Here is a 12,145-nt window from a genome sequence, read left to right as displayed (position 1 = left end):
GATGCGTTAGGTTTAACCATTCAGTTTGTTAATTTCTAACAAAGCCTGGAAAACACTCAATCCGCCTAAAGCTTGCATGCGTGTTGTTGTGTGCGCGCTCTGATTATAGCACAATAGCTGGGTCGATGTTAGTTATAAGGCTGGTTACATAAAAATGAAATAAAATAGAAACGAACACGTTTATCACTAAAGAAGTTCTGCACAACAGTTTTCGCAAATTCAACGATATTCCAGATGTTTTTTCGTTAAAAGAGCAAACGAAAAAATAAAACCAAAAACAAAACTAACCAAAACAAATACTGTGTCGTATTTTAATTTTTTTTTTTTTAAATATGTGAGTTCTACTGATTTTGGAGTTAAAGAAATAAATAAATATAGAACGAGTTTGAGGAAGAGGATGGAAGGAACGAACAAGAAAGTAAAGAATTAAAAAAAAAAAATCTCGCTCCTTTAGTTCCGGTTACTGGACAAGCAAGTGAAAAAAACAAACAAAAACAATACTTAATGCAACTCTAAGTCACAAATAAAACTTTAAAAAAAATCGGTTTAGAAACACGAACGGCGGTGTGGAAATAAGAAATTAATGTTTAAAAGCAAATGTACATATTCGTAATATTTTTTTTGGTTGAACGAATGTCTTCAATTCCAGACAAACCTTTAATCACATAATCCCACTAAAGCTGCCGCGTGTCATCTTGTTTCCACTGCGCATTCATTTCCGAGGACGACTTTAACTTCCCAGCGCCTAATTAATATGACACAAGTCATGTGTCGCAAATCCCAGAGATGACGGTCCGTTTGGGAGGAGAGAGAGAGAGAGAGAGAGAGAGAGAGAGAGAGAGAGAGATGGTTTATATAGCAGTGGGTGTGCGCGCACATGGGCTCATCAGCGCAGCGGCGCAGAGCGCAGCTCCAGTTCAAGGCAGCACCGCCTCACCAGCGCACCCGCCACCTCAGAGACCGCTCACCTCCCCGCATCCACAATCTCACTCTCCTCGTTTTTTTTTTCTCCCCTCAATATTTTTTTCCCCCGTCCGCGTGCGTGACTATGACCTGTTCGAACGCGTGAACTCGACTCCCGCAAGCGCACTCCCTCCCCCGCGCGGCTTCTCCTACACCTGACGCATCATCGCCGCCGAGCACGAGACGCTGCAGCGGCTGCGCTGAGAGAAGGACGGCGGCGGGACACCATGCACTGCCAGGCCGAGCTGAGGCTCTCCTCCCCCGGGCAGCTCAAGGCTGCCAGGCGGCGCTACAAGACGTTCATGATCGACGAGATCCTGTCCAAGGAGACGTGTGATTACTTTGAGAAACTCTCCCTCTACTCCGTGTGTCCGTCGCTCGTGGTGCGACCGAAGCCGCTGCACTCATGTTCCGGTAGGACTGGTTTGCTTCCCAGCACACACACACACACACACACACACACACACACACACACACACACACACACACACACACACACACACAGGTGCACACGCACACAGCGAATAAGCAATAAAAACGATCAGTTTGCTAAATATTAACCTGAGCGTTTTTATGCTGATGTGAAATTTATGCGGGAATGCAAACTGTCGTCAGTTCTCGGCAGCGGCGTAATGGAATTTGGAAGGTTTTTATAGTGGATGGAAAAGTGACGCGGGAAACACTTGCAGCTGCTGACTGAGATTTTTTTTTTTTTATTTATTTTTTTTTTAAATCAATTTAGATCAACTCTGAAGTGTTTAATGTCGGTGCTGTTCCATTAACACTATTACAAGTCCTGATATATCTGTGCCATAGAACAAAATAACAACAACATGTGAAAACGGTTCACGTCCTCAATCTCGACAAGTGAATCCCGGTTCAATGGGGGAAAAAAAAGAGAAGTGCAGAACTCGTTTGTAAAGTTTGTGTAGGTGCTCGTTTGTGCAGCTCGCTGCGACTTTGTCTGAAATCAGCACCAGTGCGAGGCAGAGAGCCGTGCAGGGCGAAGGTGAGGCTGCTGCAGCGCTGCACCAACGAGTCAGCCAGCCGAGCTCGGATCTTTGAGCGCGTGTGTCCCCGCAGGCCTCGTCTGGAGCTGTGGTGCATGGACAGTGGGTGGACGCGCAAACAACATGTTAAAGGTGCAGAAACACGTCGCCGACGTTCTCGGACACGGCCCGGCCCGGTCACATCATCCCATAAAGGACTAATTATAGACTTAATTAAAAGTGATTCCTCTGAACGATGCGGCTCAGATATGTGATAGCTGCCGTCAGTCAGCGACGGGGAGGGGGGGGTTTGACGGGGGTCTGGGCGTCCTGGTTGCCGATGCCAGCAGGTCGCAGAGCTCCAGCTCCAGAAAAAAAAAAAAGAAAAGAAAAAGTAATGGCACAAAACTGATTAGCCGCGACTGCAAATCCACACGAATCCAAACAGCTCGGGGCTGCACGGAGCGCCGCGGTAACCATTAGGATAACTGCTCCAAAGTCTGAAATAATGATTGGCGCAATGCGACGATGACAGCTGGGATAAAAATAGGCGGCAGCAGCAGCAGCAGCAGCAGCAGCAGCAGCTACACTCCCTCATCCCTTACGGACTGGCACAGCCATACCAGATCAGAACAGCGTGCCCAACGTCGCAGGGGGTGAGGGTGAGGGTGGGGGGTGAGGAGGGTGTGAGACACACTATATCACCCACCCACCTCGCCAGCCTTTTCAGGGCTTGATATAGAAGCTGGCAGCCCGCAGGACCTCCCGGCCCTCCCGGACGCCCCGACTGGAGGCGCTGTAACCTCTCGCCGCCAGCGGAGGCCGCCAGGACACGGCAGTGACCCTTGACCTCCGAGCCGAAACCCTCCGAATGTTGTCGGATCAGAGAGTCGGTCGACTGCAAAGCCTGCAACGTTCGCCGCGGCGGGCAAAAAGCAAAAGCGAAACTGCGTGGGCCGAGTTAATTCCCCCGTCAGCAGACGGAGCCGAGCGCTGACCCGGTGCTCAGGGCCTAATGGCAGGTTTGGATGTTTCATTTGGAGCGCCGTCTCTCAGCGGGAGCCGAGGCAGCGAGGCTTTTAGCGAGGTTTTCCGCAAGAGGTGAGAGAGATTAGGATCAACTGTTGTGTAATCTCACTTGACAGCTCGATGAAAAATTAAAAAGGCAGGGAAAAAAAAGAGAGGGAGGGAGAGAGAGCGAGAGAGGCAGGTGTGTGTGTGTGTGTGTGTGTAGCCCAGGGGTTACTGTGTACCAGTTTAATACTGGCCGGGGCGGAAAAAAAGAATGAAATCCGAGCGAGAGAAAAAAAGTCTTTTTTTTGATCCGCTGTTAAACCCAAATCAGCTACAGACAATAAAGTCGGACCATTAGGCATAAATCCGTGGCTGAGAAGCCCGATTACACCCATGTCAACACAAAGAGGCATTTATACACACACGCACGCGCGCACGCACACACACACACACAGAGCAGGAGCTGTGCACGCTGTGAGTCAAAGATAATACTTTGACAGGCTGTCATCAGATTTGTCAGCGCCGACGTGAGGCGATAAATCAGAGCTGAAAACAGTTTGTGCAACAGGATCGGCTCGCACCGCCGCGAGTAATTGCTGGTGATTAATCGCTTCTGCCTGCGTTCCCTGGGAAAAAAAAGAAAAAAAAAAGAAAAGAACTACAGCGGTGACGGCACCGGCAACCGAGCCGCGCCCCCCCACCCCCATCTCCACCCCCCCCAGGGGTGAGCGGCTGCACTGCAGCGGGGAGATCGGTGACCCCTGACACACCCTGGTTCTATCAGAAGGGGCGGGGCCAGTGGCGGGCCGGGCCTCTGGAAAGCCCCAAGAACCCGACACAAGCATATGCACGTAGGGTGAAGATGATGAAGATGAAGAAGATGAAGAAGACGGAGATGTGGCTGAAGCCGCTGCAGCCGAACCGACGGCTCCTCCTGATCTATTCTCAGCAGGCATGTCTTCCGTAATGGTTACCAGTGAGCACTTGTGCCTCTGGTATTCCGCCACCGCCATTATCAAGAGTATCAGTGAGGCCTTTTCTTTCCCCCTTCTTCTTCCTCTTCCTCTTCTTCTTCTTCTTCTCCTCCTTCGCCGCAGCTTCTCAAACGGTTTATTTGCAGACCTTTGACGGCGCGCTGGCGCTGGTCAGCGGCGTGTCGCCCAGAAAGTCACGCAGCCTCCTGCTCCTTCACTCTCTTCCTCTCTCTCCTCCTCCCCCCCCAGCTCTCTGCTGCTGACAAGAGGTTTCCTAACAGTCGGAAAAAGAAAGTCGAAAAAAAAAAGAACCCCCCCCCCCCCCCCCCCTTTCACCCGACACGTCTGATCTACGTGAATTACATCTCGGCTCGACGGCCCCGCGAGGATCATGTTAACCAAAATGATTTTCAGTGCAACGCGGATCTGATCCGCGGAGAAAAGACAAGAGAAAGAAAAAGAAAAAAAAAAGAGTGAGAGAGAGAGAGAGAGAGAGAGAGAGAGAGAGAGAGAGAGAGAGAGAGAGAGAGAGAGAGAGAGAGAGAGAGGTGGGGGGGTGGCGTTGAGTGAAGCGCTGCAGCAAAGAGCTTTTCTTGTCCAGACCTGTTGCAATCTCACGTCGGAGGATTAGCCATGACCTCAGACCCCCAGCATGATGTCATGATGAGCCCCAAGGCAGCGTCTGCTCTCTGTGTGTGTGTGTGTGTGTGTGCGTGTGTGCTCGCTTAAAGGAGCTGCGGCTACTGCGCTCCACGCTCTTCTTCGCATCCAGTCAGAGTGTTTATTGCAGGTTTCACGATCCACCACCAGATTGTCTTTGTTGTTTGCAGCCAGAACTTCATCATATTTAGTTACAGAAGAGCAGCAATATGCACACATTGTGTCTTTGATAAACACTGCGGGACGGCATTAGAATCTGCTGAAGCGAAAAGAAAAGAAAAAGTCACGTTTATTAAAAGTGCATAAGCTTTCAAATGGAACAGCTCAACACCGCCTCAGCCTTGAACATCCCTCAGTGTCTGTTTGCCTTTCATTTTGCCTTAGGTTTAGTATTTGTGCGCCCACCCGGCCCTCCGACACCTCCGCACCCGTCACGTCCTCTCGGCCTGCCGTCTCTCCTGTCCTTTCAGCTCCACGGCTTCTCGGCTCCAGACAAGTGTTACAACTACACCCCCCCCCTCCTTAAATATCGATTGTGGCGTCTGTCTCGCTGCTTCTCGTCTGCGCTGATAAAGAGCCCGAATGAAAACGTGGCGCGGCAATGACTGTGCACTGTGCTCACACGAGCGGCTGCAAAAAAAAAAAAAAAGAAAGAAGGTAAAGGGAGGAAAAAAGGAAAAAAGTTTATTAGCTGAACTAGCGGTGATTGAGTGTTTTCCAGGTTTATTGCTGGCTCATCTGTGTCTGCGTGCACATGAAGCTGTCGGCCCCGGTGTGTGTGTGAGTGTGTGTCTGTGTGTGTGCGCCGTGTACAGTTTTTCCCTCGGCCGGTTAAGTATTTAACAACCTCTGAAAAACAATCAGTCTTCTGGTGAGTTCAGGGGCAGCGGTGTAAAACACAGCCTGCGTCATCGGGATCGCAGCCTCCTACATGGACGGGGTCAAAAGCAAAACACTTTTCACGCCGGCGCAGCGGGTCATTAAAAAAAAAAAAAAAAAAAAAAAAAAGAAAAGCACCGTCCGGCACTGTCCGAGTCATTACCGCCGGTCGATGGTGGCGCGGCGTGACGTGACTGAGAGTCTCACCTTACGGCCGCTCTGCTCCCGTCTGCTCCCCCTGCAGGCTCGGCCTCGCTACGGGCCTACCCCCTCCTCTCCGTCATCACCCGCCAGCCGCCCCAGCACCACCACCACCACCACCACCACCACCTCCCCCCGCAGGTGGCGTCCCCAGCCAGCGCCAGCGCCGCCGGCTCGCACCTGCCCCTGCTGTCGCCGCAGCGGCCGCGCTGCTCCGAGCCGTCGCCCAGCCAGACGCCGCTCAGCATCAGCAGCGAGTCGGAGACGGAGCGCAGCACGCCGCGCCTCAAGAAGCCGCGACGCAGCCGCACCATCTTCACCGAGGTGCAGCTGATGGGCCTGGAGAAGAAGTTCCAGAAGCAGAAGTACCTGTCCACGCCTGACAGGTCAGTGCAGCGGGTTCAACTGAGGGGAAGTTCACCGTACACACACACACACACACACACACACACACACACACACACACACACACACACACACACACACACACACACACACACACACACACACACACACACACACTAATGTTGTCGTGAAGACGGCACCGACCGAGACTGAGACAAGACCCAGTAAAAATGCCTCCGAGTCCGAGACCAAGCCCAATCTCTGGTACTGCAACACTAACACTAACACATGCATGCACAGCCCTATGAGACCACCTGGAGAGAACTCACGCCCACACAGGGCTGGGTAAAAAAAAACTGTGATACATTTGTAGCACCGACCGAAAGGCTTCCATCCTATCGGATATCATGACATGAATCATCTTGGGTGCCAAATCTCGACATCTCCAAGAAGGTAAATCTCAGCGTCTGCGAGTCAATAATAACTTGACATCAAGATCTAAAGTGGCTGTCAACAGGCTCGCATGTGAAGCAAAGACACCTGCAAAGCTTTCATTTAACGGTTTTACGTTAAAGCAGGACACAGGACGGACACACGACAAATGTGTAGAAAAAAAAACCTGATTTGAATCAGTAGTGGTCTTATGCTGTGATTGCAATGCATTTTTGCTATTCAGCTCTTCACAAGACACAGGCAGGAAACGTAGAACTCCACACAGAAATGCCTCCAGGCCCCGGGGAATCGAACCCGCAACCTTCTCGGTGCCAGGTGACAATGCCAACCACCGTTTGCCATTAAATCCTGCATGCATGAACCGTCAGAAGAGTTCAAGCTGCACCGAGCGTTCTCAACCGCAGGTATGATAATTGTCTTGAATTAGCGTCGCAAATCAAAGTATAGCTGCGACTGAGTCACGATAAGCTGCGTGCCTGACGCCCAGTGTCAAAAGTGCACATGCACATGCACTCCGGGACGCAACTGCCGTCGCAGAGTCGCAGTTTTAACCCCCGACGGCCCGAAAACAAAGACACACTGTGGCTCTTCCAGGGAAACGGGGACGGCAGCCAAGAAAAGCAGTGCGCCAGTGTACGACAGCGCTTCGCTGGCAATCATTTCACACGCTCGCAGGTGCATATAAAGAAGGGCGGGGGCGCAGGTTCCAATCAAAGCGCCTTGTTCTGCGTGACCTGGTACGAGGTCGAACCGTGTTTCTCAGGTTTATATTTGGCCTGAAGACGAGTGTTTCCACTTAGCACCCGTGACAATGGCTGAGATTTCCTGCACTAAGCTTTTTAAAAACATAATGTGTCAAGTGCAATTATAAATCACATTTGAAAAAATTACAGTTGACAAAAAAAACTTGCGGCCTTTAAGTTGCTCAACACAAAAATCTCCATTCATGCTTTGTGAGCGAGTATCTGCTTAATCCTATCGAAACGGAGCAAGGATTATCGATCATATTTGGTTTAACATTTGTTATTCTAGTTGCGGGGAGAAAAACTCCCAGCCTGCAATATTATTAAGTGCGATGCACCTCAGCTGGCCTGGAGCGCCTGGAGCGGCTGGAGCGGTGCCATGTGGCTCATCTTGAAGCAGAAACGTCGAGCCTTGAAATGAAGAACCGGCTCTGCGCCCTCGCCTCTCGCAAAAGGGTTCAAGTCCAGCAGACCTGAGCAGGTGGAACTCAGTGTGGACACTGAGACCAAAGTCAAACTGAAAGGATGAATTAAAAACATGTATATTTGATGACAGTTTTCCTGCACTGAAGCTTCGTGTTCCGAATTTTGCCACACTGGTTCCACTGCTCAGACACATATTGTGACGCAAACAGGATTCCAGGATGTACTTTATTAATACACTTTTAGAATATTGATATTTTTGTATTTTTTCAGCTAATTCCATAAGAGGACAGTCATTCTCTGTATTTTCCCACTTAAATAATTGTAATCTAATGGGAAAAAAATAATCGATAGAAAAAAAATAAGAGACTTTTTTTTTTTTTTTTAGCTAATACCGAGCGTGCCACAGACTTGAGTGGAGAAAATGCAAACAGGACTCATCAAACTAGCAAAGCTGATGTATCTGATTGTTTACACAGCAATAATTTATGGTGCTTCCATCTCTCAGAACTGAGGGCCTCCAGTCAGCGTCCTCGTCTGACTAGCGAGGCTTTTGGGGCAAAGACAGTGAGGAAGAAACCACCCCGGGGGGACAAACTTGAAAAGTGTCTCTGTGTCTCTCGATGTGTCTGAATGTTTTTTTGGGTTTTTTTTTTTTCTCGCTCCCGGCGTAACAAAAAAAAAAACAGAGCTAATGACCATAAATACGTCGGGTGTTTCCCCCTCGTTCCGCAATTACTTTTCCTTGCCTCCAGTGGTTGCACCAGCGAGACGTGAGCTTTGACTGACAGCTTGATTGCCTGCACGTCTGGTGTCCTTTTGAAGGCCTCAAAGACGCACACACACACAGACGAATCCCCCCGAACACACACACACACACACACACACACACACACACACACACACACACACACACACTTGTGCAGACGATCCCTCGAATCTCCGAGTTTGGTTTGCAGCCCAGCGTCTTTTCCTCGGCCTCCGGTCTCGGCATCAAACGAGTCCGCCGGTCCCTTCGTCCGACTGTCGGAACGTTTGAGAAGGAAATAGATGAGGAAAACTCATTAAGACGTGAAACCCCCCCCGCCCCCTACAGATAAGCAGCCTTGTTCACTTTATCGTCTCCTTCCTGGGGTGTCGCCTTACTCCCCCACCCAGCCATCGCCCGCTTAGTCACGGCCCGACACATGTGGGCGACACATTGAGGAGTTTTTTTTTTTTTCTCTCCCGGGTGGGCGGACTTCCCCCACCACCCCTCCCTTCCCCCCCCCCGCTCCCCAATTGTCAGCCTACAAGAGCCGTTAATTGGATTAGCGACCTTCCTGCAGAGGCTTTCCAGCAGCATCCCCCCCGCCCCCCCAGAGCTGCAGGTGTGCGATATCAAACTCCAGCCTTCAATGGTGCTCAGATCAAGAGGCAGCGCAGACAGACAGACAGACAGACAGACAGACAATGTGTGAGGGCATTGCCATGTCTGACTGGACTTCCTGTCTGGCCCAGACACCCTGCAGCTGGTGGACACCTCATGTGTTTGTGATGTACTGCATCACGCTAAGAATCAGTCTCAAGTCTCCAAGTGCAGTTTATTTTGGTGCAGTCACCAACATTCAGCCATGTGCTGCACTGTTCCAACCGTTGGTGCTTCAGCAAGATGACTTTGTCCCTCCGCAACACATCCAGAGCACAAACGCACAAGAACGCACACACACACACACACACACACACACACACACACACACACACACACACACACACACACACACACACACACACACACAAATGCAAAACTCAGTCTTCCAAGTGCAGCGAGTATTGAGTTTGAAAAAAGTGCCTCTAATCAGGTGAAACTCTGATGTCTGACGTCGTTTTTCCTTTGCTTTTGCTTCAGGCTGGACCTGGCCCAGTCTCTCGGACTCACGCAGCTCCAGGTGAAGACGTGGTACCAAAACAGGCGCATGAAGTGGAAGAAGATGGTAAGAGAGCCGCTGCGGTGAAGCCTGACGTCTGGGAAACATTTTTTTTTTTTTTTTTTTTAGGAAAAGGGGGACTGGGAAACCCGAGTGGCTCATTCTCTCTTTGTTGTCCATCACGAATGGAATTAGTGGCTTTGAGGGGTTTTTATTATTTTCTGCTACTACTCCCTGTAATGCCGATTTGCTACATGAGTGGGTGTGGCGTGTGACCTCCGACTCCGCTGCTAACAGCAGCCGGAGCAAACACTTTTTGTCGGAAGGTCAACAACTGCGGGGTTTGAAAGGGGCTGAAATCGCTAAAGATGAACGAGCGCTGCCTGGCCCCCCGAACAGCAATACGTCTTACTTTAATGACTATAATAGCGAGCCGCCAGAGGTGATTAACACGGCCGTGTCCTCCCAGGTGCTGAAAGGAGGTCACGAGGCCCCGACGAAGCCCAAGGGCCGGCCCAAGAAGAACTCCATCCCCACCACGGAGGAGATCGAGGCCGAGGAGCGGCGCATGCAGACTGAGGCGGAGGAGAGGATGAGGCGGGAGGCGGAGCGCGCAGGAGCAGCTTCGGCATCGGCTGCAGCAGCAGCAGCAGCAGCAGCAGCTGCGGCGGCGGCGGCCCTCGCCCGCGGCGCTGCGGAGGCGCCGCAGCGGCAACCTCAAGACCTCAGCTCGCTGACACAGAGGGCGGCGGCGGCCATGGAGGCGTCGGACGGCGAGCCAGCGCTGCCGAGGCAGCAGGAGGGCGAAGCGGCTGCCAGCTAAGCGGAGCTAAGCTAAGCGAAGCTAGCCGCGCTACCGGACGCAGCAGCCAAAGACTGAGGCCAACCTGAAACAGAATAGTGCCTCAGGATCGCTGTAAAATACTACTAATAATAATATTAAGAGGAAGCCCGTGTGCTGTCCAAAGCCATGTGTTTTATGAATCTGACTGGAAACCTGTTCCTGGTGGCGCCAACGCCCCCCCCCCCCGAACCCTCACCTCCCCACCCCCCCAACCAATCGCTGCCTGATGTAGCCGCCTGGTGTATTCTTTGTATATTGAGGGAAAGTCACAGCGCAAAGAGCAACAAAACTGCTCTGCCGACTGCGTTCCCAGTTTAACCGTGGCCTTCAAAACCGCACACTGTGTAGTCGGGGAAAAGAAGTGTATAAAAAAAACTGATTAATCCAAGCTGGACGCTTCAAAGCGACAAACACACACACACACACACACACACACACACACACACACACACACACACACACACACACACACACACACACACACACACACACACACACACACACACACACACAAATGGTGCCTCATGTAATGCAATGTGCCAGACTTCAGCGTCGTGCCTCGCCGTGGTCGTGCGTCTCTCTGCCTCTATGTGCTATAAATCACGTCACTGCCAAAAAAAAAAAAAAAAAAAAATTTAAATTTAAAAATGCAAAAACCTCCCGACGTTAGAAGCGCCGACGGTGCCTCGTTGTCGGTCTCAGAGGGAAGTGTTTTACGAGCGTCGACAGGGCGACTGTAAAGTTTCCTGTATATTTTTCAGGGTTTATCTTTGCCTGCAGTTTTACAGCCGTCGGCCTCAACAAGTGCTCGTCGTTTGCTACGTAGAGCTTGAAAAACAGACAAAACCAAAGCTTTATTTCAGTTTTGACTTGGTTACTTTACTGTATCATACTGTAGAAATTGTGTATAAATTATATAAAATATATGGTCTTTTAGAAATCTATGTAAAACAGTATTTTTGACTGCTGTTTCCAGGCGGATGAATTTTTTTTTTTTCTGCGCATCACGTTGCTGCCTTTCCTTAATGGTTTGAGGTTTTTTTTTTTGGTGCCCCAAAGACATCAGAAATTGTTATCAGGTCACAATCTTCCCGCAACACTGGCCTTCCTGGAGTGAAGAAAAAAAATATGAACCCAAGTTATTCAATTTTACAGATTTATTTTTTATTATTTTTTGTAATTGTTTCATATGGAGAGTGCAGTATTTTTTTGGTGTAAATAAAAAAAAAAAAATGCCTGTTTGGTAAGCTTGTTCTCAGTTTGTTTTTTGTTTTTTATGTTTGTGTACAACATCATTTTTACTATATACACATTTGTGTTTATGTATATTTAAATTCACTCAATAAAATAAGATTTTAAAGTTCTCAGCTGATTTTTTGTTTTATTGTCTCATCGTCCTGGAACCTTCATGGCTCCCAAATACAGAAAGCACACGCCACGCTCAAACAAGAAATTCAACACAAAAATATTTCCGGCCCGTTTGTTCTGGCGTGGTACGACCGCGTCAGCGGCCAATCAAAGCTGCTGACATAATCTTTTCCCATTGGCCGAAATCACGTCAACAGTGGCGGCTCAAGCAGGCCGATCCATTCCAGAGGAAGAAAGAAATCTATTAGTCGTAGTCAAAGTTGGCAATAATTCAGGCTTTAAAAAAGAACAAAGTGCTGCGACTCGCTGTGTTGTGACATTTATCATCTTTATCTGCTCGGCAAACAAGCGGCCCTGCGGCGGCGAAACCTCGGGGCTCCAC

The 12,145-nt window shown here is 49.9% G+C and overlaps 1 protein-coding gene across 1 annotated transcript; it reads left to right on the top strand.

Moving 5' to 3' along the window:
- The first annotated feature begins 879 nt into the window (after nucleotides 1–879).
- barx2 (BARX homeobox 2) lies at nucleotides 880–11,759 on the top strand. Its single transcript, XM_076049914.1, has 4 exons — nucleotides 880–1,377; nucleotides 5,724–6,066; nucleotides 9,533–9,617; nucleotides 10,021–11,759. Exons 1-4 carry the CDS (start codon nucleotides 1,191–1,193, stop codon nucleotides 10,372–10,374), a joined length of 969 nt encoding a protein of 322 aa, XP_075906029.1. The 5' UTR covers nucleotides 880–1,190; the 3' UTR covers nucleotides 10,375–11,759.
- Nucleotides 11,760–12,145: the final 386 nt, after the last annotated feature.

This window comes from Nelusetta ayraudi, unplaced genomic scaffold, assembly GCF_046127955.1.
Source record: "Nelusetta ayraudi isolate G7.1 ecotype Tasmania unplaced genomic scaffold, CSIRO-AGI_Nayr_v1 ptg000120l, whole genome shotgun sequence".
Taxonomy (NCBI): Eukaryota; Metazoa; Chordata; class Actinopteri; order Tetraodontiformes; family Monacanthidae; genus Nelusetta; species Nelusetta ayraudi.
Note: the sequence above shows the minus strand (reverse complement) of the source record. Positions and strands in the feature narration are given on the sequence as shown.

Coding starts and splice junctions, on each gene's coding strand:
- barx2 (XM_076049914.1), top strand. CDS start 1,191: ATGCACTGCCAGGCCGAGCTGAGGCTCTCCTCCCCCGGGCAGCTCAAG. Junction 6,067..9,532: donor TACCTGTCCACGCCTGACAG/GTCAGTGCAGCG, acceptor CTTTTGCTTCAG/GCTGGACCTGGCCCAGTCTC. Junction 9,618..10,020: donor GCATGAAGTGGAAGAAGATG/GTAAGAGAGCCG, acceptor GTGTCCTCCCAG/GTGCTGAAAGGAGGTCACGA.